This window comes from Micromesistius poutassou, assembly GCF_964030765.1.
Source record: "Micromesistius poutassou genome assembly, chromosome: 7".
Lineage (NCBI taxonomy): Eukaryota > Metazoa > Chordata > Actinopteri > Gadiformes > Gadidae > Micromesistius > Micromesistius poutassou.
In genome coordinates, this window is record NC_140277.1 from 8,394,459 (window position 1) to 8,420,070 (window position 25,612).

At 43.1% G+C, this 25,612-nt stretch overlaps 2 protein-coding genes across 2 annotated transcripts; one reads left to right on the forward strand and one right to left on the reverse strand.

The window, feature by feature from the left end:
- Positions 1–161: 161 nt before the first annotated feature.
- gtpbp2a (GTP binding protein 2a) lies at positions 162–12,396 on the reverse strand. The gene is made up of 12 exons (XM_084470038.1): positions 12,043–12,396; positions 11,097–11,123; positions 10,261–10,445; positions 9,848–9,956; positions 9,276–9,473; positions 7,808–7,982; positions 4,354–4,573; positions 3,547–3,682; positions 3,318–3,376; positions 3,013–3,184; positions 2,708–2,872; positions 162–2,454 (listed from the first exon to the last, which is right to left on the reverse strand). The coding sequence occupies exons 1-12, from the start codon at positions 12,241–12,243 to the stop codon at positions 2,263–2,265; spliced, it is 1,839 nt and encodes a 612-aa protein (XP_084326164.1). The 5' UTR covers positions 12,244–12,396; the 3' UTR covers positions 162–2,262.
- Positions 12,397–13,793: 1,397 nt separating this feature from the next.
- LOC311350478 (otoraplin-like) lies at positions 13,794–15,253 on the forward strand. Its single transcript, XM_084470499.1, has 4 exons — positions 13,794–14,024; positions 14,266–14,405; positions 14,834–14,944; positions 15,063–15,253. The coding sequence occupies exons 1-4, from the start codon at positions 13,910–13,912 to the stop codon at positions 15,084–15,086; spliced, it is 390 nt and encodes a 129-aa protein (XP_084326625.1). The 5' UTR covers positions 13,794–13,909; the 3' UTR covers positions 15,087–15,253.
- The last annotated feature ends 10,359 nt before the right edge of the window (positions 15,254–25,612 follow it).

The window sequence follows — 25,612 nt, forward strand, 5'->3', positions numbered from 1 at the left end:
TCACATGTTAACCACTGACTTTGGTTGCCTTAAGGATAGTTGAGTAATTATTAAGGATTAGCTTGCTTGTTTTTGTTTAAATGCTTTCTACGCTCACAGGTTCAAATCATAAGTTGAAACAATTAAACCTAGTTGACATATGTCGATCATCTCAAACAAAATCAAGTAATACATTACTTTTATTTATGTACATCACAATATACAGTCTGGATTTGTACATCAACTTTTATCATACTTCACCCAAATGATTAAAATGTTACAATCAGTCTGTGAACTTGAGGTTGCAAAAAGTGACAATCTATGTTTGTAAAGGTTTAAAAGTATCTGGGAAAAAACGTGTTCTAATAAAACTTGTTAAAGTTAAAACCCCACTACAAATCTATAAAATTACTATTATTTTCCATACCGAAACAAAAAATGTAACACCTGATATGGTTTTCTTACTCCTTTTACAAACAAGTGATCATGTATTTTTGGTTGATACACATTCCTCATAATGATGAACACAAACTGCATAGCATAGATGCAACCAAACACCGGCACTCGTTTTTGCCATTCCCTCCCTTAATATATAAATGAAATCGAGAGTGAACGCTCTTCATTCAATCACCAAAAAACTTGCAATAATATAAAGACAGCTGGCATGGCTCACAAAAGCCTAGAACAAAACAATGAATATTTTCCTCTAATTGCCTAATTGCTAGATTTCGAACAAGGACCTTTTCAAAGAGTAGCACCGGACAGAAGTTATCCCCATGAAACCTTTTTGGGGTTCAACAGCAGGTTGCTGAATAGAAGGCTCAAACAGTAGATCCATTACTAGGCACTGTGCTCCAATAGACCCTACTTAATCACCTCAGTAACATACAGGGGGGGGGGAAAACATTCCTCAAACAAAAACTCCTTTGAACATCGCAGTTGAAACCACTTCAAAGGGCGGCTCTACATAGATAACGCATACTCAAACAATACAAATTATTGTGTCTCTTTGGGAGAAACATCCTTTTTTTTCTTTTTCTTTAAACCCTTCCAACTAACAAATTAAAATCTTTGTAGTTTTGTTAAGAGTGGAATGCAGTACATAGCCAGTTACGTTTTCCTGAGTAACTAATGCACTTCTGAGATTGGCAGTAGCTTTAGGTGTTACCAGTGAGTCACACAAAAAGGTAATTCTGACAAAATTGGTAATGCCCACGCAAACGTGGCCAGCCTCTGAAACTTGAAACATAACCCCAGTGTACAGTCCTGGGATTCACACCCTCTCCATAAAGTGCCGTTTCCAATCAATGAAACTCACTTTGACAAAAGATCATTCAACCAACTTGCAAAACAGCTACGTCTGGTCGGACCACCTGATCAACATTTTCCATTCATGGTGCAAATGTTAGACTACACTTTTTTTTTTCAGAAACACTTTTCTCTTCAGTGAGAACTAAACCAAAAGATATTATAGCTTCAAAAGAAAAAATTAAATGAGTCATTTCAAGATAGGCACTGTGTCGGTAAAATAGATGAGAGATGAAAGATGATACCCTGGTGTCATGACAACAACATCAACAATAACAACAGTGATGGTGGTGGCTCCTCTCTCACTCATCTCACCAAACTATAGCTGCTTAACGTGAGAACTGGTCCGACACCACTGGCCTTTAGTTTGTAAACAGGCGTGTGCCAAAAAGATATATGAACAGATCTCTCAGTGCCGTATGGAACACTATCGTTTCAGTGCAAGAGGTTCTGGTTTGTGCATCGTTTTAGTTGAGAGTGCAAAAGGGTGTTCGCACTTTGAAGGCAGCACTGCACCCGTTATTGTGGTTGAATGCAGGTGGATTCAGTCGGTAAAACACTTCGACCAGGTGTGAGTAACATTTACAGAGCTTTGGTAGCAGTTTTCTGGTGTACCTCGCAGGGAACACGCTCTTCTGACACAATGTCAGGCGTTGTCACACCCTTAACAAACACGTCATATATACTTTTAAAATATGTTTGTGTAAGACAGAAGGAGAGGAGTTTGGTGGTCGTAAGGCTTTGAAAAAGGTACACGCAAGAGGGACAAACCCAAACAAAAAACAAAAGTCAAAGCGAAAGGTCTTCTGTTTGCTGTTTGCAGAAATCACCTGAGAGATTCCGCATCAGAGGAGAAAGCGAGATAAGGACACGGGGAGACAAGCTGGGGAACAAAGAACCTGGTTCCAGAAGGACGGCATGGTTGTGGTTCTTCAGTGCGGAGGGTCTCTGCCGGTGGGGAGGGAGGGGGGGTCCCTAGGCCTCGTCTTCCTCGCTGTGGGAGGGTGGGGAGGGATGGTAGTGGGAGGCTGGCTGCAGCTTGGTGACGTGGCCGATGCCCTTGGTCACACCCTCGCGGAACAGCAGCTTGGCCCCCACCTTCAGGTACTCCGGGTGCTTGATGAACTTGAAGCGCACCACCGCCTTTTCGCCCGTCCGCAGCTCCTCCTGTAACCCAGGGAGAGCAAGCACAAACACTGGGTTCAGACGGAGAGGAGGGAAACATCAGGAAAGCTAGTGCAGTTTTGTGCAATTAATAGAATTGGAAAGTAAGCCACATGATAATTTGACTCGTTGCTGTTTGGCTACAATATGTAGTTCAGGTATTCTTAGCAGAGGCCCGGCTGCAGGGTGGGGAGACCTCTCTTGAACCCTGAGGTGGGGAGTTATGATGGACGGGTCGTCCGGAGGAGGGGCTGACCTTTCCGTGCACGGCCACGACGGTGGCGGTCTGCCTCACGTTGCCCACGTGCACCGTGACCTGGAAGCCCTTGTGGAAGGTTTTGGCGTGGAACAGCAGCACGATCTCAGCCTCAAACTGCCAGCAGATGGTGGGGTCCATCTCTGGGCTGACCATCACCATGCCCTGGGGGAGGACCACACACATCGACAGACAGTCAGTCACTCTCTGGAGCCAGACGACGACCAACCCTCTCACACACGGCCTCTCTCCCTCTCCACCTAGAGAAGCTCAACCCAAAGCACCCCATCCAAGCGGCGCCGTACCTTGCGCAGTAAGGCGCGGTCGAAGCCGCCCAGGGCCAGAGTGGCGGCCTGGCCGGCCCGCAGCACCCTGCAGCCAGAGCGGTTCCTCTGGATGCTCTCCACCGTCAGCTTGTGGAACTGGCCCGAGTCTGTGGGTCCTACCACCAGCTGCTCCCCCTCACGGCAGACACCACTAAACAGAGGGGGGTGGATAGAGGAGACCAGGGTTACAGCTAACCCTAGTGTCGTGGACAGGGGGGTAATATAGATGGGGGTAATATGATGTGGTGGATGAAAGGTAGGAGAGAGTCCTCTAGCGCTCTTACCTGTAGAGAGTTCCCCCGACCACCGTCCCCACCTCGGGCACCGTGTAGATCTCATCCACCTGGGACGGATTAGAGTTCAGATTATTACTCCACGAGGCACATTAACTGGTGAACTTTCCCTTAATGTTTGGTCCATCACTTCACATTTTGGGTTCATCAAAGGCCATCTTATTGTAGTACGTGTGTATTTGTGTGTGTGTGTGTGTGTGCGCGCGCGTGCGCATCGCACCTGGAACTCTGTGAGCTGCTGCATGAGCTCCTCCTGCTCCTTGCTGTTGCTGAGGGGAGGGAGGATGTTGAAGAAGACCTTGAGGTGTTCTAGGCTCTCCCCCGACACGCTGGACAGGGTGAAGATAGGAGTGATGCTGGGGAGGAGAACCACACACATGTTAACACACTGCCGTCTGTTGAAAGGTGGCCATACTTTATACTGTATAATACTGTATAACACAGTCTCCATACTTTATACTGTATTATACTGTACAACACGGTCTCCATACTTTATACTGTATAACATGGTCTCCATACTTTATACTGTATTATACTGTACAACACGGTCTCCATACTTTATACTGTATTATACTGTACAACACGGTCTCCATACTTTATACTGTATTATACTGTATAACATGGTCTCCATACTGTATACTGTACAACACGGTCTCCATACTTTATACTGTATTATACTGTATAACACGGTCTCCGTACTTTATACTGTATTATACTGTACAACACGGCCTCCGTACTTTATACTGTATAATACTGTATAACAGTCTCCATACTTTATACTGTATTATACTGTACAACACGGTCTCCATACTTTATACTGTACAACACGGTCTCCATACTTTATACTGTATTATACTGTACAACAGTCTCCATACTTCATACTGTATTATACTGTACAACACAGTCTCCATACTTTATACTGTATTATACTGTATAACACGGCCTCCGTACTTTATACTGTATTATACTGTACAACACGGTCTCCATACTTTATACTGTATTATACTGTACAACACAGTCTCCATACTTGGGCGACTTGGCGAACTGCTGGGCGGCAGCGACGGCGTCGTCGGGGCCGTCCACCACCAGGGGCACCTTGTTGCAGCCGGGCTGCTTCAGCACGCGCTCCAGCTGCCGCACGGTGCGCTCCACCGTGGCCCGCGTGCACAGGTCCACCTTGGTCACCACGATGAAGATGGGCACCTTCAGCGCCATGGCCAGGCCCAGGTGCTCCCGCGTGGTGCCCACTGGAGGAGGAGGTGAGAGGGAGGTGGAGGTGTTGTTCAAGACACATTTCAGGAATGTTGAGGAAGAGGACTTTTTAAACTAGCTGTTAGCAATTGAGACCTTGATGGGTGTGTGTGTATGTATGTATGTATGTGTGTATATGTGTGCATGTATGAATGCGTGCACTTCTCTCACACACACACACACACACACACACACACACACACACACACACACACACACACACACACACACACACACACACACACACACACACACACACACACACACACACACACAGTTATTGCAAGTCATGTAGCAAATGTTATATTAGAATCTAGTGCAAACCTGATAGAGCAACCTAGAACGATGTACTGTAGCATTAAGAAAGTAACTAGAATAAAACCCTGTATATTAAGTGGAGGTATGAAGTACATGCGCAGGTAAAGAATCATAGCAACAGCAATTTTACAATGAGTGAAAAGTTAGAAAGTCATCTCGAAAGAGACAGGGCTGACTTCAGGTGAAGAGGTTGCCTGTGATGCCAGGGAGACAACACAACGCCTATCTGAATGTGTCAGTGAACACAGGTCACAAGGGCAGGGAAACAGCATAGACTCAAGGGATGGGCCTAATCAACCATGACTCATCCTGATGTCACTAGGGGATGTTGTTTCTTGAGAAAGAAACCACCTGCTGCTTAATGATATGCATCTAAACAAATTCAGTGCAAGTTGCCAAATTCAGTGCAAGTGTCAAAAATGAATAGCAAAATAACGACCTATCAAGCTCAGATAATCCGCCTAGGTCGGATGATCGGTGGATATGTGGGACTATGTGGGATTCAGGTCAAAGCAGCGGTGGGATTTAACATGTGGCCATGTTGCCCAGTAACAGAGCACGGTGTGTGATGGAAACACAGCAGAGTTGGCCAATGCTTTGCACTTTATATAGAACTCAAGCCACCCGTGTCTCTCACGCGTTAGAAAGAAGGGACACCTAAACACCCTTGTACATGCTGACAAGAGACTCGAGATACAGTGACCTTCCCTCCCGCCAACCTGCATCAGCTGACTGGGAGACACTGTGTTTACACAGACATCAGCACGACCAGCTGGCCTAAGGCTGCATGCTATTGGCCATATTCCAGACATGTTCTTCCTGTCTAATGTCCCGACTCTAACCATTGCTTTTTATATGTAAACTTGATCATGAGGATGAATATAACTTTTTCGGAGTAAAATTACGATTGTAAGCATCATTTGTTTCTTGGCCTACCCTGTGAAGTAGATAAAAGTGTCTGCTAAAACTTAAATGTTAAATGTGATGTGGGATGAATTGAATAAGTAATTCCCCTTTTGAACTGTCTGTACACAACCAACCTGTGTGAGAAGAAGTATGCATTACACAGATGGGTTCCACTGTCATCATTGAAACCACAGCTCTTGGGTTGCGGCCACTGTGTCTGTGTGCCTGCATGCGTGTGTGTGCGTGTGCATGCGTGTGTGTGTGTGTGTGTGTGTGTGTGTGTGTGTGCGTGCACGTATGTATTTTAGGATGGTTCTCATACTTGACCCAGTAATCAACCGAACCTTGCACAACTTTTTGTTGCATAATATATTGCAACCAGACTTTACAATTAGATTATAAACTATGATTATGGCTTGGAAAAGCGGATGTGTATATATATATATGAGAACGTACACGGACTCGGTGCACAAATAAACAATATTGTCAAAGAATATGTAGAATATTCGATGTTAGGAACTTAAAAGATATGAAAGACTGGTGACCTAGGTCATTTAGACTAGCTATTAAGTTATTTAAAGGGCACCACATGTGTAGATCGCATAGCGCTGGTGTAAAATGTCACATGCGCTATTCTGGCTGCATTCTGCTTTCTGCACGGAGCGTGCTTGATTGGATTGTGTTCATTTCTCTGCACATGAATGACAGCCGTCTCATCAGAATGTTTTTGCTTTTCCGTAGTGTCGTGTTTGTTTCTGGGTCTCTGTTGGCTCAGCGCTCCAGGCCATTTGAGCAGGGGACAAACAACAACCAAATCTACCTCTGTGCACTTTGTTGCGTGACTTGCGTGCCATAGCACAGTGACTGTAGTGGTCGCACTGGTCGATAGACTGTTACTCTGCATGTGTAGAACAAATATGGCTGCAGAAGAGGCTGCACCTCTAAATATAAAACCTTTTAACCATTTAACTTAACATCATAAATATTAATCATCATAAATATTAAGCATTGGAGGCCCCTTAGACATATCAACATGACAGAGGGAGTAGCCATACGGTATTTTAAAGCTCTTCCTTAGGGTTGATGAGGATCAGTGTGAATATGTCCATGTCATAATATAATAGAGTGTAGGATAGGAAATTCAGATAAACATTCATACTGACACACGTGTCCAAAGTTCTGTCATTTCGCAGACGGTTTCTGCAGCAGAAATAACTACACCTTTACAAAATTACATATGAATGATAGTAAATAAACAACCCGAAACACAAGTAATTTCGGAATTGGGTCAGGGGTGTGTTAGGGACCAATGGGGCGTTTACGTCAAGTCAAACCCCGGCAGAAGGTTTCAGGTTCCTCAAACGAGGACAGGTTGACCAGGAGACTGTATGGTATGTCAACAGTGGACGTGACTAGGGTTGTTATTTATAGGGAGTGTTGGGGGTGCTGGGTGGGTGCTGGGGGAAGGTGGTGATTGGGGTTAGGTGGGGTCGGTGGGCGTCAGGAAAAGGGAGCCGGTGGAACAAGTCTGTGACATGGAATCCCTTCATTCTTGTTTAGTTGTTGGTATAGTGCTTTCAGATAAGGGCAGCTTGGAGATACAGCATACACTGGCATAGAGGGGAAGGGTTGTCAGGTGTGCCCAACAACAGCAGACTTTATACCGTATGTGTTGGGTCTGGGCTGGCCGATGCATCATCAAGCTCAAATTCTCTAAAAAAAAAGCTGTAGTAATGTATTACATTAAGACGACTATAGGCCTCACAACATCTGAGTAGGGCAGGGTGGTTTTTGTGGTTCGGATACTCCACTCCCTGCCGGAAGGTTCTAGATTAGATCCCCAAGGTCCCCACTGCTAACCTATAGTCAACCTTGAGCAAGATGACCCAGGCCATACCAGCTACTTAATGACGTGTATCCTATTTCACTGTGGATAAAGGTGTAAACTTGTGAATTGTAACTAGCAGTAACGGTAAATATAAAGTGTTTAGCCAAACCAAACCTACCAATGCCAGTGTTTGCACTGACGACCAACATGGCAAAGTCCGGGCAGTAGCTGGTGAGGCCGAAGATGGTGGTCTTCAGGTACTTGTGGTGTCCCGCCAGGTCGATGAAGGTGATCATTTTAGAGGCGCTCTCACAGATCTGCTCTGCTGTCCGCGACTCGCTGTAGTTCACCACCTGGCACCAGGGAAGGACAAACGGGTTATGGCCATCTTTCAAAGGATTCAATGTCACGTAAGCACCTTGGTTAGTTTATGCAGTCAAATTTATTCCTGGAGCGCAATAAGGACACCGAGCTCACCTGAGCCTCATTTGACAGCTGATCCACAAAATATATAAGGAAGAGAGACTTTTACCAGGACTGTAAAGTCTGGAGAATCTGAAAGCTGGAGAATTCACGAGTGAGCCAGCTGGGAGTGTTGCTGACGTGTTGATCATGTTTCTATCATGCGACTGCTGTTAGTGTAGCTGCCTGGTACTTTTTTTTTTTTCTTCTCACCTGTATTTTGGGATCCAACATTTTTCTGCTTTCTTTTCCTCTTCCGCTTATATTGCAGATACGTCTAAATAAATGCATGGATATCACTGCAAAAACCTCATAATCATGGAGATGGTAGCCTCAACCACCATCTTTGATGAGTTGGAAACAACACACAGCGACTTCCACTGCATACTTTTGGCGTCACGCCCTGCCTCCTACACGCTCCGCCCAGGCCTTAAGTAAACAGAGTATCTCCAATATGTATGAACTCGTCTGATGCGGCTTATCTTCTGTTGTGTGCTGCATGTGTGAAAGGGCAATTCCAAATCATCTCCGTTCCTCATTCTCCAGAGTACAACCGGAGTTCATGTGTGAAAGACCTATCAGAGTAGGAACCTAGTCTTCAGGCAAACTAATAAAAAACTTTTGAGTTTGTTGAGCAGGTGCACGTAGAAGGCTATATTCACCATGAGAAACGTTTATACAACAGTATGTATCTATGCACTGGATTTGAAGGAGGGGAAACACATGCAAATGCATTGCCAGGTGATAGAGTGGACGCCAGTGACCTACAATGGAGTCGTTCAAAAATAAACTAAACAACCTTGGTCAACACTGGTTTTCCTGCCACAACAGCTGGGAAATTTGCATGACTTTTTTTCCCCTCAACATGTCTCAGTCAGTTCGAGAACTGTGGTCCTTTGAATTGATAAAAACAGTGGATTGATTACCACCACGCATTGTCTTGTTTTAGCCTCTCAGCAGAGCTTAAGTCGAAGCACAGTACATACCATCAAGTGTTGACATACCATCCATCTGATATTCAACAGTGGAGAGAAACTCACATTGTGTGACATGGACGCCTACAAACTGTACAAACCACCATTGCTTCTGTCCCTATAAATGTGTATCTTCATCTTTATACCTCTAAAAGACGTCCCATGGTTGTGCTCTGATTCAAAATTTAACATGACTGGAAGAGTCCTCACCTCTCCTTTGCTGTTGAAGCCAAGGATCTCAAAGCTGATGCTGGAAGTGCGTCCGGTCTGGATCTCATGGAGGTGTCTGAAGAGGTTGAGCCTGGCTCTCCCCCGTCCGTTGTCCAGCTCCCCTTGCGTCAAGACCCCCAACAGGGTGGACTTCCCCGAGTCCACGTTTCCCAAGACGGCGACCCGCAGGTCCAGGAACTAAAGAGTAGACCAGAGGCACTTTATGAATCCCAGGTGTAAGGATGACACAGTCACAGCAGAACACACCGGACAATCCCAGGGAATAGATAATACATAAATACTTTACACTGAAGGAAATTCTAGTTTTTCAGTAGCAGACAACGAGAAAGATGACAAAATACAATAGGCTGAGGATACAAAATAGTCACCGGAAAATGCTATGCTACACAATATAAGATAAAACATGAACAAGAAAATAACAAGAAATAAAAAGATGCAAAAATATGCATAAATGATATATGTGATGGGGCAGGCAAAACACATGCTTCAAACTGAGAGACGATCTGGTGAAACACAAGAAGGTTGTGGGACTTGAGTTTCAGACCACTGACCTGCTGGTCGTCTGGGACCTTGCGGATGAGCACCTCTGCGATTTTACGGGGATCATCAGAGTCGAAGTCCACCTCACACTCTCTGAGCACAGTGATGTCCGCTCCGACTCTGTGAATGTTATTTATCGTTAATATTACTTCTTTAAAACTCCATAATCAGTCTTTTTTTTGGGATCATGCTTCTGGGTCACTTGGAATGTGTCCATTTAATCCAATTTTGATTGCATACTTTGGGATTAAGGCCTCTATTAAATGACTAATGGAAAAAGTTTTACATCAATCAATTATCAGATGGTTTCATCCAAAGTGACTTGTGAATTACTTTGGATAAAAGCGTCTGCTAAATGACTAACCGGGTAATTGCAATGTAAATAGATATTTCTGGAAAGCGACCACGCACTTCACAGTCTTACTTCTCAGCCATCCTGTGGAGGGTTTCGAGCGACGTCCTCATGTCCTCTTCTGACAGGCCCACCAGCATGCCGTTGTCCTCCACGCCGATCTGGTAGACCGCCTCGCCACGGCCCTCTTGCAGCCGCCATTTCATCTGCGTGGCGAGGTGCTCAAAGCGGTACTGCGTAGGGTTTATCAGCTTCAACTGGACACAAAGAAGAAGCCTTCCTTAATCACAATACTAGATGGTAACAACTACGAGGTGTGCGTGTGTGTGTGTGTGTGTGTGTGTGTGTGTGTGTGTGTGTGTGTGTGTGTGTGTGTGTGTGTGTGTGTGTGTGTGTGTGTGTGTGATATAGTGTAGCCAAGGGTTTTTACTCCTGGGTTGGAATCCCAGTGTCCACAGTTTACCTGTAGGCATACCCGGTCCCTTATCTGATAGAAAATGTTGCAACACTGTGTTGCAGTTCATAAAACCAGCTGCTAAATCAAATAGGTGGTAAGAAAGACAAGACAGTGTTTGTTTATCTGACAGGGGAAGGAAGTGTCCATTCTACAAATGTTCTTGCCAATCATCAGTGGGGTCGGATTTCCTGAAGGAGCACTTAAAACGGCCTGCACTACCAAACCAAAAATATCAACAATAATCATGTTCTCTACAAGAAGTAGGCATGAGAGATTAAAACCATATAACATTTAGAAAATTAGAAACATTTGACAGTGCATATAGTAGAATATATTTGGCGAATGGCTCTTCATAAATAATACAGTGCGTGCGTTCGTACATTCCTAAATCCATTTAGTTATTTAATAATTGAGTTTCTGTAATTTAGCTCAGGGCAGTGCTTTTGCTTACCTTGTACTCTATATTTCCCTCTTCTGCCTGGGAGAGAAGGAGAAAGAAAAGGGGTAGGGGTGGGCAGGGGCAAAATAAGTCAGTCCAAAGCAAAACAATACACACAATTGTCTTGACAAAAGATAGTCACAATCACACACCAACTAACACTCTCGCTGCTATAGGCTTTCAACGTATTGTTTGCTCCCCCCCCCCCCCCAAAAGAAAGAAAAATAATAATATGATGTTTAGGATTTCTTTCAACAGAAACAGGTAGGAGAGACAAGTTGAGACATGTTGAGACCAATGACCGACTTGTGTGGGTGAAACACAACACTTAAATCAAGTGTCAGCGTCAAAACCCATGGCTTTCATATTCACAAGCAAAGCACCAAACGTGAAAGTTAGATATTAGGGCACATACACGTAATAAATGAGATGGTTGAGGCAATGTACAAGCCGAGCCCTAATATTACATTTCAGACAGCAGGGGGGGAAATAACTAACTAAGGCCAGCCCACTTTAAGCGGCGCTCTTGCGTCACGTTGCGCTATTTACAAACACTGTTCCGCCTCCTGCACCTACTAACAATACTAAGAAGCTCTTCTTCCTCACTTTTAACAAAACGCACATTTGTAAACAGAGCTATTTGTCTGAATGATGTAACGTTAGCAGTGCGGCCAATGTATATAATAAACACACCGTGGGTATCGATGTCATTCTCCGTAGCGTTACTACTCTTGATTACGTGTCACTGGTTTGCTGGCAGAGTAACTTGCTGAACGTGTATAAAACTGAACGAGAGACTCTGAATGAAAGATAAACATGTCACCGACCGACCACCATATCACTGTAAAACAGTAACCCTTCATTCTGTCGTACTTACTATTTAAAAATGCAAGTACTCAGATGAATCAACAGTGTTAGCTCTGACATGCTAGCAGCTGTGGGACCAGGGTCTCCTTACCTCTGGAGGGAGATACGGGGGGTAGTGACTCGGTTTCGAGTGTCGTGTCGTCCGAGCCTTGGCTCTCTTGTTGTTCTTCGCACCGCTGGCCTTTTTCGAAAGCGCCCCGAAGCCGTTTAGTGGATTAAACCCAACTTCTTGAGACCCAGACCCGTTCTGTCCAGAGCCTGGACCAAAAAGCTCTGATATCCGCGTCTCCATTTCTTTGGGACTTTCGCTAGCCACTATTCGGGTTAATTTATCCTAAGATTAAACTGTACGTTTGCAGAAGTATATACAGGCATAAATATATATATATATATATATATATTCATATTCCTTCTCCCGAACAGAAACCAAAGCACATAACCCCCCCCCAACTCTAACATCACAATAACAACACTGCAGGGGGCTGGGTTTTGAGTTGACTTTGCCTTGACGTCACATTTAAAACGAAGGGTGCGTTGATTTTATTTACAGTGTGCGGCCTGGAGGGCGGGGAATGTATTTGTTTTAGATGAGGCTCAAACTCCGCTCGTTTTGGTGGATCTGTTAGACAAAACCAGACGGGTATTTGTGTTATAATGTTTGAGTCAGCCGATTGTGAAAATTGTAGTTTAAAATTGTGTGAAACAAAAAGTTTCACCAACCTGCAATCGATGTCAACAAGTCAACCGATACGATTTGAATTTAATTGTTTTGATACTAAGATGATAAGAACATGTATCTACATGTTGTTTTCAATATTTTACTTTTAATACAACAATAGTTCACTCATCTCCTGGCAACTCATCTTAGAAGTTATGTATGTCTTATTTTTTCCCCTATTAATTATTATTATTATTATTTTTTTTAATTGTCCAAAACAATAAACCTGGAGATATGAATCGTTGAAGGGTGCCATTGTGCCTAAAAATGGTTTTAAAAGTAGGCTACCGGCCAAAACATAAGGTGACTATTGGCGACGAAAGCCACTGTAGGAAAGAACCTATTTCTGACGGAAAGCGTGAAAGCCTTGCTATCTGCTTCAGACATCAGACCTATTTCTGACGGAAAGCGTGAAAGCCTTGCTATCTGCTTCAGACATATCGTGAACAATAGCGACATCATATGTTTGTTAGTGGTTAATTCATGTCCAAATCTTGGACATCAATTATTTAATCCTGCTATAATTATTATGACATAAGCCTATACGGGATTTATCACAGCTTAATATTTATTTTTGGTTGTATTATCACATTATGTTTCACCCGAATTAGTTAACTTATGCCAAAGGCATATGATATGATCTTGGCAAATGATATTAGGACTACGTTGGGTATTGCCTAAGTAAGTTAAATTAAGTTACCCTTTATTGTCCCTTTTTTTGGGGAAATTCTTTCTCTGCTTTTGACCCATCCAGGAGCCGGTGAGCACCTGGAGCAGTGGGCAGCCGCAGTGCAGTAACAAGATTTAAGAGGGATTTGATGATGGAACAGCACTGGTTCAGATGTGTGAATCATTAACTTTGTGCACGATAGAGATTTAATTCCCAATGTGTTGTACCTCGATGAATAAAGGTTAGGCTAAAAAGCCTAACCCTAAAAAATAAAATCCAATAGCATCCAATCCAAAATCCAAAATTACCCGCGCTTACTTAACGCAGCATTCTCTACAGAAAGTCGACACGTTCCGAAATCAAATGAAGAGTTTCAGATTGCAACATTGCAAAAAACTCCGCGATGATTGGTTCCTGTGACAGCATAGGCTCAGCCCATCTGTTCTGACTGCTGACCCTCGCCTAGTTCCAAGGGAATTCACAGCCACAGCCACAACTTTACTGCAGACATTTTTCATATTAGCCTTCTTCCACGTCTCATTTTATCTTTCTTCTTTTTCTTTCTTAAACATGACTTGCTCACTGGTGATTCTGCTCTGTGTAGCAGTGCTGTTCCGGACCGCACAGCCCCTCATCATGGATAAACTTGCAGACAGCAAGATTTGTGCAGATGCAGAGTGTTCATGTAAGTCAACGTACGACCGTACTTCGAAACACATTGCTAAACAATATATGGAGTCTTAAACAGTTATTCAATTAACAGATTATCAGCCTAGGCATAGGCCTAGGACTAGGCCTACCGGAATTAAGAATATAATATGGAGTTGGCTACAACGTATCATGGGGAACCCCAAGTTCAGCGACAGGCTACTAAATACTCTGGTATAGCCGTTGACTATTTCTGTCTTGCTTGTTGTTTATTCCAGATGCCCTCTCATTGGCCACGGCTATAAACGACTTCGTGGCTACCGATTGCAGATTCATCAACATCAGGGCAGGACAGATGGTCTATGTGTATTCTAAACTGGTGCCGGAAGAGGGCGGTGGTGTCTTTTGGTCAGGAAGTGTAAGCGGCTTTTCTGCAGATAAATGAGAGATCAGGGCCGTTTCTGACCTTATGGGGGCCCATAGCCATAATAAATTCAGTTATATATAGGCTATATTTTTTTGGTTAATCAAATAATGATTGATCGCCTCTCTTCCAATTCCCCACACAAACCAATGGCCAAACAAAGCTTGATTTTAAATTTTGAACACATTTTGAGAAATAAGTTGATATATATATATATATATATTTTTTTTAAATTTATTTATATAGTTTTAAATGGTAGCTTAAGCCGTCGCTTACCCACTTTTGGCTAGAAACGGCCCTGCGATAGATATTAGTTATTTAAAACATAAAAATACTACCCCCCCCCCCCCCCCCCCCTATTTGTTATTGTTTTATAAATCACTGTCAGTATAGGCCTACTGTCTCATTGATGTAAATGTTAGGTTTATGGTGAGCGCTACGTGGACCAGATGGGTATCATAGGATACTTCCCTGCCACCTTGGTGAAGGAGTCAGTAAAGTTCAAGGAAGACACTGTTCAGATCCCCACAACCGTGAGTCCATTTTAGTTGTTCTTTTTTAAAGGAAATGCAGACAATAACTGTTTGATAAAGCCATACATATCTCTTTTTTGTGTTGTATTTCTGACAGTAAGTTTTGTATTTCTTGCAGGACATGGATTTCTACTGTGATTGATCGATGACAGAGCACCCCAATAATGTCCCATAATTATCATAATCACGATCATTCTCTGTGGATTACTGCCATTAGCGGGAAAATTGGGTATATTGAGTCAAATGAACGGCTTTGGCTTTGCTTTTATTCTCTGCAGACAATTTTCATAATAAATCTTTTCATCATTATTTGCTGCATGTTATGGGTTATTGTTGTCAGAGATTACAAACCTAAAAAAATATTTCATCAGGCATCAGATGCCGCATTTTACATAAATGATCCATGCCGGTAACAATAATTGTGGCAATTACTGTATTATGAAAAATATAATTGTTATTGTTGTATTCTCTTTCTATATCTATATCTGTATGGAACTTTGGGATGCCGCAAAATTGCGGCTTCTCTTTGTCTGACCTTTTGATTAGTATGGAAACCTGCGTAAGTGCTCTCCGCTCATCTTGACCTTCCTACCATGTTGTCGTGAATATATCAGTATATTTAAATCTTAAGTCCCACTATAACCTAGGTTATAGGCTCCCTGTTATAGCCTCCCTGGCTTTAGCCAGATTACAGCCTCCCTGTTTCGGAGCGCAACCATCACAAAGAAATAACAACGTTTGAACTTAGATAAGCAATAACCTATTATATATACATACATATATATATATATATATATATATATATATTTAGTCCTACTTGTTACGATTCAAACATTCAGTAACGGTTCACTTGATATGCAATGAAAAAGCAGAACCATTTGTGCCAACTATAGATTGCATCACTTGTGTGAGGCAACTGTTGTCTTCATAATGTGTTAAAGCAAGAACCTAGCAAGTCAATAACCAGGGCCTGCAGTTAGGAGAGGGAGAAAACACTTTTTCCCTTCAGTAGCCACATTTCCTTCTCTAAAGTTCATCTGTATTGCTGCTCTCATTCGGATCTGATTGTTTATTTTTTAATGTTTTTCATCATACTATATCAGGGTGGGATGTTATTATGCAGGTTTTGTTTTCAGCCAAACATGACCCCACCAGGCAGTTGAAGATCATCATCACACATCTTCCTCGTCTTATTTCCCCGGCGAAAGCACGGCGAGTGCTAGACAGGGAACTCGTCAATCTCGGGCAGCAGCTGTAGATTTAGGACGTTGCCATGGTGACAGAGGAGGAGGCAGAGAGGACCTGTATCAAAAACGTGTGGGGCTGCTTTGTGTGTGTGTGTGTGTGTGTGTGTTTGTGTGGGGGTGGCTGCATGCACGCCCATCAAGGGAGCAGCTGGGTGTCACACACACCCACACACCTTCTATTATCACAAAGCCATGAAGAATTGACAAATCAGTGGCTTCCAAAGGTCTGACTTATGCCAGCCTATACAGACTCTAGTCATGCTACTTTCTGGTTTTCCACCTCCAGTGCCACACATAATATCACTAGTGTCTTCTTTTGTGGTACCGTCATCCATCTGTGTGTAAAGTGATATCAACCTGTAAGGGTTAGATCAGCGTTGGGCCTCTGAAGATACAAGTCTATCCACTGCACCGCTTCAAAGAAAGCCTCTTCAATACGGACATTCAACTCACAACACCTTCCATCCAGATACATTTCTGAAAAATAAACACTTCTTCTAGTTACATTTGTTGTGTCATGTTGGTCTATGTATTGAGTGAGTCGATTTGTCTTCTACTGTCCATCTCTTAAAACAAATAAATGTCAGTTGACAAGTCAGTTGACCTCTCTGAGTTCCACTGAGTTCATGTGAAATATACACTTCAATTTGATAATGCTATCAATTTCTCTGGCCTTCAAAATCTAAAATCTCCCTTTTCCCAATTTGATAACGGCAACTTCATTTTCAAAAACGTTCTAGCGTCAACCGGACCACTACAAATAAATTGTCTTTAAAACCAAAGCATTAATCCAACAAGTGAAGACAAGCCAAGTGAATTAAATTTGTAGAGCCCTTAATCACAGTTACAGTCTCAAAGGGCTTTGCAGGCCCACACCACACGACACCCACCTAACCTAAGCCCTCCAAAGGGTAATTCAATTAAACTCCCCAAATCTATGGGAAGAAACATTGAGAAGGAAAACAGAGATGGGCTCCTAACCAGAGATGGTTAGGAGCCTAATAGGTGCTGAATGGGCAGATATAAAAAGGCAGTACAAGACAAAGCATAAACAAAGCTTAAAGCTACATTATGCATTATTACGAATTCGAAATCTGCTTTAAAACACTTAACACGCATATTTAGGTACACACTCATTGGAGGCTACAAGGACCTAGGCTCTTTGCCTGCTCAAGTCCTTCTAGAATCAGAGAAATGCCATTCCAGGATTTCTTACTGCCTTCCTTTTTCTGGCCAATCACAACCAATCAACTGCCAGTTGATATCCACTAAGCCTTACCCATAGATGTTAAAATTATTAAACGTGACTTTCTTCCCCGTAGTCTACCAAAAATATATGCTTGGATGGGCTTTAGGCAGAACAGGGAGATTAAGATTAAGAGAGTAAGGTTTTTGAAAATAGTACATTACAACCAACTGGAACAACAAAGAGACAGACAAACAAAACAGATGTACCGACACCAGTCTTATACAGTGTGTCACCTTGACAGAACCCAGTGCCCCCCAAAACATCAACAATCTCAGACTTTGTATTGAACACAACTGGAGAGGAAAAATCTGAGAGAAAAAATAAAGAGAAAAGAAAATAGTACCGGGCCAGGGCCAACAACTCATGCGTGACCTCGTATCTCCTTCAAATATAGAGAGGGTATAACATGGGAACCCACAGTGTTATTGTTCAGCGAGAATGCTCTTTTCTCTCTGGGAGACTAACAACCTCCTGGGGAAAGGTATTTACTCAGGACAATAGCGCAAGCGGGAGAAAAAGTGAAAAAAATAAACCATTTGTTCCTTCCTGATGGGTGTGATAGAGAGAGTAAATGGGAGGGTTTGTGGATATAATTACCCCATTATTTATGAAGGCATGTGGATGTTTTAAAGTCCCAACACGCAGTGTGTGTGTGTGTGTGTGTGTGTGTGTGTGTGTGTGTGTGTGTGTCTGAGTGTGTGTGCGTGCATGTGTGTGTTTGTGTGTGCACATTTGTCAGCATGCCAACAAGAATTTATGTTTCTCTCACGCATGCATAATGAGGGTTCCATCACTCTGTCAGTACTGACCAATCACAGATCTCCCACCTGGGGAAGGGAAATTCTTCCTTCTAAGTCAATGTAAGTGAAAACCTCTCCACTTAGAGAGAGTAGGAAATACAGGCCAGGGTTTGAGCTAGGCCACAAAGTAATGTTCGATGTGCTATAAACAGAGGGAATAAGGGCATTAATATTTCCTCGTCACCCTCTTTCTCCCTTGTTCTCTATCCTTCCACCCCATTCCCTATCTCTATCCCTCCCTCTCTCTATTTCTCTCTCCCCTCCCTGTAAACCTAACAATAACCCCACTCTCTCCCCAACCCTCTCCCTCTTCTCTCTCCTCTCCTTTTTCTCGCTCTCCCTCCCTCCCTCCCCATCTCTTTCATCTAGCTCTTTCTCCCTCATTCCTCCTCTCTCTTTTTTCCTTAACATGACCTTTGACCTCAGTAATGTGCTTCATGTGAACAGTTACATGCAGGGCCGTAGCTACCATTGAGGACACCGAGGTCATGTCCTCGCCGGTATTTTTTTCCTTAAGTTTCATTTATGTGATAACGACGCAAAGGGTAATTAAAACGTGTTAATCCGCTTGTCTATACTTGTATATACTGCCATTGACAATAAGATTTCAGGCTCCAGATATGGATATCATTAGTGCTTATGATGAAGGAAGGAAAGTGGCTGAAGTCATGAAAAGCCTGAGAAGTGATGAGAGATCCACTGCCATGTATAACAAGCAGTGGAGATGGCCAGCACCATTGGTGTTACCCCAATGAAGAAAAGGATTACCGTGAAGCAGCAACATAGAGGCAATGTACCTGCAGACTCTACTGCTGAACATTTTAGGCTGAATTTGTTCCTCCCATTCATTGATCATGTCACTAAAGACCTGAGGACCAGGTTTGCTGAATCTAGTGAACCAGCACTTGTTGCAGGCTTCCTGGTGCCCAAAGCTCTACCACCACAGCTGACGGAGGAAAGAGAGAAGCTTCATCTTTCATGGTACAGAGTAGACCTGCCTCAACCTGAGGCTGCAGAGCAGGAGATACATACCTGGAAGCATCTTTTCACTCATTACCCTGGGCACTCCCAGGTACAGCAAAGGAAACATTGCAGGAAATGGATATGCAATTTTATCACACACAATTCTAACACACACACTGAGTTATACTTCGGTTATAGTTTTATATATATATTATGATTACAGCAACACACTCATACAAAGACACACACTAACTAACAACACACAACAGTTTAGCCCTAAATAAATGTTTCATCAGCAACACGGTACTGTGTGTGTGTGTGTGTGTGTGTGTGTGTGTGTGTGTGTGTGTGTGTGTGTGTGTTTTTTCAGGGAGGGTGGTCTGCCGAATGTTGACCTCGGTATTTGAAAAATCCTGGCTACGGCCCTGGTTACATAATTGTGATAATAGGGCTAATTTTACTTATTTTCTCTCACCTATTGGAGGCCATTGTTAATTATGTTTGTTTTTTACGAAACTAATTACCTACATTCTATCCTCACGTTGACTTGATTGACAAATAAATAAATAAATAAAGATTTTTTTTGCTCTTGTGAATATATCAATACATTATTGTATTATCATTACAACGGTGTGTGTGTGTGTGTGTGTGTGTGTGTGTGTGTGTGTGTGTGTGTGTGTGTGTGTGTGTGTGTGTGCAGGTTACATGACTGCTTTTCCATACAATGAAACCACTGAGTGGTAAGGTGAAATGATTGTATGATTATGTCACCCAGAAATATTATTTTCTTTTCACTGTTTTGTCAGATGGTTATGTAAGAAGCAAATAGCAAAAAAACAAGAAAAGAAAGAAAATTGACGGTAGGCTGGAATACAATAAGAATATATGAAGAGAATGTATAAGGAGAATACCCACTTCAGATGCCATATTCTATGTGCCAATTTTCATTCCTCATTTATTTTCACCATTTTGAGTTCATATTGGTTCTGATGTGTGTGTGTGTGTGTGTGTGTGTGTGTGTGTGTGTGTGTGTGTGTGTGTGTGTGTGTGTGTGTGTGCGAAAAACCTTCTCTCCTCCCCCTGTATTCAGGGAACTTCACAGAATGTTGTTGCGTTTGCCTGCACTGTTTTCCCTATAACCCTGGTTACCATAAGGATTCAAGGTATGCCTGTGTGTGTATCTGATGTGGGTGTGTGTGTGTGTGTGTGTGTGTGTGTGTGTGTGTGTGTGTGTGTGTTGGAGAGGTGAGTGAGGTAGGGGCTAGAGGAGTTCATGTGCAAGCATACTCTCAGAAGGAGAATAACTATTTAGAAAGATACATAAAGATGAATTTAAAATTTTCAAAAAATTATTTCTGTGTGATCATGTGAGTGATTTATCATCGAACAAAACTAAACACACAAAACACAGACTTACCAGACAGCTTTGAACTATAATGTTCAGTTTGATTGGATTGGTCAACTGTATGTATATTAAAATATAACATAAAGAAGACACATTGTGTGGATTGTTTGCTGATTGGTTCTGGTATACAGATTCTCGTACTTGACTTGTATGCCCAAAAAGGAGAGTGCAACCGGAAACCTATTTACGATTAACACTTTTCTTTATTCCTTGTTTTTTTGCCATTTCCAGTTGGAGTGGTCACAGGGCTATATGTCTGTGCGTAAAGGAGCTACCTTCAACCAGTCAACAACATTACCCTTGTCTCCCATTGGTCCAATTACGAGGTTCCATGGTTACATGGTTTAAAAGGGACTGGAGCAGACTTCAACCTTGATGTCTGATTTATCTCCATCAAGGTTTCTGTCACTCATTATCATAACGACAGGTTTAAGAATATGTTTGTTGTTGCTTTACATTTTGTAGTCTTTAGTTAAATGCCTAGTACGAGTTTTCAATAATATATATTTTTTGTTTTCGATTTGTCTTTAAACCGAATAAATTGGAATCAAATAATTATGTGGATTATTATCCAGTTATAAATGTCTAGATGATTAAATCTAAAGTAAGAGCAGAATATTCTTGTATTCCCATAGATAGCGATAATAAAAAATGAGACAGTTGCCAAAGAGACAGTTGAGAAATTAAAACTATGTAGAGCACTATAATGGATTCTGTTTTTGGGCAATGCCAGTGAAATCTTTCCAAAAATATCCCTGGTGGTAGGCAAATCTTTAGTACTCTCTCTAATGACGAAAATAATGAGGAAATAGTAAACAAAATAAACATATGGGGCACCATTTCCAAACACACTGAGGCTTCCTATATAAATGGTAAATGGTCCTCATTTATATAGCGCTTTTATCCAAAGCGCTTTACAGTGTTGACTGACTTCACCCATTCATGCACACATTCACACACCGACAGCGGAGTCAACCACGCAGGGCGACAGCCAGCTCGTCAGGAGCGATTAGGGTGAGGCGTCTTGCTCAGGGACACCACGACACTCACCAGCCAACCCGCTCTACCTCCTGAGCTAATGCCGCCCCAAAATACATAAATATATTGATCAAATTACTCTAACAGATTTCGACGGATGATTTTGATAGAAAACGGATGACAGTGGAACATATCCATCTCCCCCACGTTTTCTAGAGCTGTGTCAAGGCGTAAGTGAGGAGTCCTGGGCTCTAGCCGTGCTGTGGGCTTGGACTTGGCTCTGTGTTCGACACATTACTCAGAGAGGACAAGTAGGCTGCACTGGAGTGTTTGTCATGACGACCAGTTATCCATTGCAAGAGCACTGCTGCTAAGTAAGGTAATTAAGTGGTGAAACAAAACAGTATCTAGCACATTTATCCCTTCTCATTTCTTCCTTGTATCCACCCTCTTTCTCTCTCTCTTTCTCCCTCCCTTTCCACCCCCTCTCTGTCCCCTCTCTGCCCCCATTCTCGCTTTCTCCATCCCTCTATTTCTCTCTCTCTCCATCCCTCTCTCTTTCTTTTTAACCAAGCTGCTACTTCTGACAGTTATTTTCATTCACCTACCAAATAGTGTAGGGGGAGGCAAGGGGAAAGTTGCAAACTGTTAATCAGAACATCAAATACAACAATATACCATACATACCTTTACCTATCATTTTAAACGTGACTCAGCTAAACATAATAAAGAACTGGACCGGCTAACAGTTGAGGAAAACAATCTTGAAAGAGACTTTAAAGGTTCAAGGTATGTTTTTGCTATATTTGCTTTTCTCATAAAGTGAAAAAATACATAAATTGAGTTTCCCCCTCTGGACTGGAAGAAAGACACAATGTTTTGAACGGCTCTTGATTTTGGACAGCGGACAGCAAATCTAAAGTAAAGGTTTTAGCGGCTTTAGTGGTTCTTGTTGTGGTTTCCTCATATCTCCGCCTCCCAGCCACCTGAGCTGGTGGCTGTGGGTTACATGACTGACAGTCCTAAAAAGCTATTCAATAGAAGTTAGGGCAGTGGGAAAAATGATTTATGTGGAGGTCAAATTAGAACTGACAGTCGTGTATATAAACACACTCGCCCCCCCCCCCCCCCCCCCCCCCACACACACACACATTATCACACACACACACACACACACATTATCACACACACACACACACACACACACACATTATCACACACACACACACACACACACACACACACGCAAACAAATACACACTCGCCCCAGAGAAACAACTTTGACCCAGTGGCTGGTGGATATCTACATCTACACCCTGAATAATGGTGCATTTATTTTTTATGTTCGTATCAAATCAGTCACACACTGTATCGTCACAACGTGCAGCAATAACACTCCCACCTCTCCTCACATACAAATCTCTAAACGCATCTTAAAAGAGCGTAGTAGGAGAAGGCTACCACTGAACCTTTACTTTGACAGAGCCTGGCAGCAGTTTATGGACCAATCGGGTTTGTTAAGCCTAATGGCGCTTGTATTGATTGGGACCCGAGTATCGCTGCAGGCTGCAGGGCCACCCTGGACAATGACTTCCTCAATAAGCATCTCTAAATGCGTTTGCCTCCTGGTTTTTATTGAGCCTCTTAAAAAATGGCCACCATGTGGTTTGTTTGCACTGCTTTACAACCGCTGGTTTGTGAGAGCCGAGTTGGGGTATCTCCAAAGGAGCTATTCAGCACACGAGTGGCGTATGCATCATCAACTGGTTATAATGACAAGTACCCTGTTTGATAATCAAGTGTGGAGGACTTCTGTTTATTCAAGCCTCACAGGATATGTCTAATTATCAGTGTTACTATTATTACTATGGTAACAGTGGCAGTAGTAGAAGTAGTTTCTGCGGTCTGACCCAGAGCGACCCACACCATCCATTCTAATCCAACCATCATCGAGTATTACTACCTGTGTTTATTTGATTACATTTTAGATTCAGTTTTAATATAAACAGTAGTATTGAGTGTAACCGGTCGTGCTCCCTGCATCAGTGTTAGTCCTGTGTGGTGAGGTGTGGTAAGGTAATACTCCGAGTGACTCAACTGTAGCCACAGCTAATCCCAGGGAGAAGGGAACAATGGACGTTCTCACCGGCCTGCTAAGAGCCTGGCCTCAGGTGTCAAGCCTCCTCCTGCCTCTGCGCCGAGCCTCTGGCTGGTGGGGCGCACACACACACACACACACACACACACACAGACACACACACATACAGGACAGTGGGACTGGACGGAGCCCTCTCAGCTGAGAACAACCCGCCCTGCGTTGTATGCCAGTCGTCCAAAAAATAAACCACGTCGGGCTACCCGCCACTCGGCAGCGGTTAACAACCATCGACAGCATCGTCGGCGGTATACGCTGCTTATTCCTTGGTTACCACGGTTACCAACAAAACGATGCATAGATGTAAGTGACTTTCATCTCTGTAACGTTGTGGGTCACTTTAATCAGCTGACGTTTTATTTCATTCACATCATTATATTTTAACTTTGAGCATATTGTTTTTGTGTAGTCGCGTAAACATTTGGTCCACAGTTATAGTGACACACCCCTTGGAACCTAATTGACCAATCAGAATTGAGTCTTCAACAAGGCCGTGGTATAAAACGCACAGGTGCATGCCACATGCACATGCATGGACACCCCCCCCCCCCCCCCCCCCCCTCCACCCCTTCGCCCTCCCACCCCTCCTTCCATGCGTGTTGGTTCCTCATCGTAACCTTTGACAACGGTAATTGGCCCTTGAATGTCAGAAGGGGATTGTGTTTGCCTTTAAGTGATTTTCTGTCTGGATTCTCGGCAATGTTTACTTCTTCTCACCTCCGGTTGCGCAAAACAAAATCAAAGGAACCTGCTGGTTCATCATTTCCGTACCCGTAGTTCTCAGACGGACGCGGGTGAACATTTCCCTCGAGATTACGGCAAAAAAATAAACGGGCACATTGTCAATGTGTTTGTATAGCACCACAGCAGCACTGCTCTTTAGAAAAACGGAACGACTCGCACACATGCACACACACAATAGGAACGATAAGTCACACGGCGGAATTAGCTGGACACAGCCCCGTTCAAGCTTTGATGATGTGGCTTTTAAAATATGTCCACTGTTTGCTCTGCTAATGGAGCGGCGCTCCGTCCAGCTGTCTGGCCGTGACGCTGTACTGGAGAGGGGCCTGGAAACCTGGGAGAGATAACATTACCCTCACCACTAATGTCCTTTTAAAATGGAAAGCACATGAGAGGGCCCACGTACACACACACACACACACACACACACGGCGCTGCGCTTGCCGCTCTGCGCTCGCTGCTTCACAAGATGATGTTGTGCGAGCGTCATCGTGTCCTTGTGCACTGTCCCTTTGCGCGCGCACGCACACACACACACACACACACACACACACACACACACACACACACACACACACACACACGCATGTCTTTTTACATTAGCGATTAGCCTCTTAGCAGAATCACAACGGTGCACAACTAGTCAAGCTTGGGTTTCTAAGTATTGTATCGGGTGTTTGTGTTTCCACTGTGTGTCTGTCATCATATAATTAATTATTCCATTGAATTTTATCTTTATTTTTGTAGAATAGATAACAGGCAGAATGAACTGAATGAGCATACGCACATGTGCACGCATACACACACACACACACACACACACACACACACACACACACACACACACACACACACACACACACACACACACACACATACACACACAAATTAACACAAGCACATGTTATTCTGCTCTAATCCTCAATATGTTGATAAGTTAGGACATTTTTTATCAGTACATTTTTTTTATACATTTTTAGTTTATATTCGGATCAAAGGCAAAGTGCAATTTTGAAATCTAAATAGAAAAGTCAGATCGATAAATACTTATCCGTAGATAGACACAAAATAGAAAACACACACACACACACACACACACACAGGCTATTGAGAACCCAGGTTGCCAA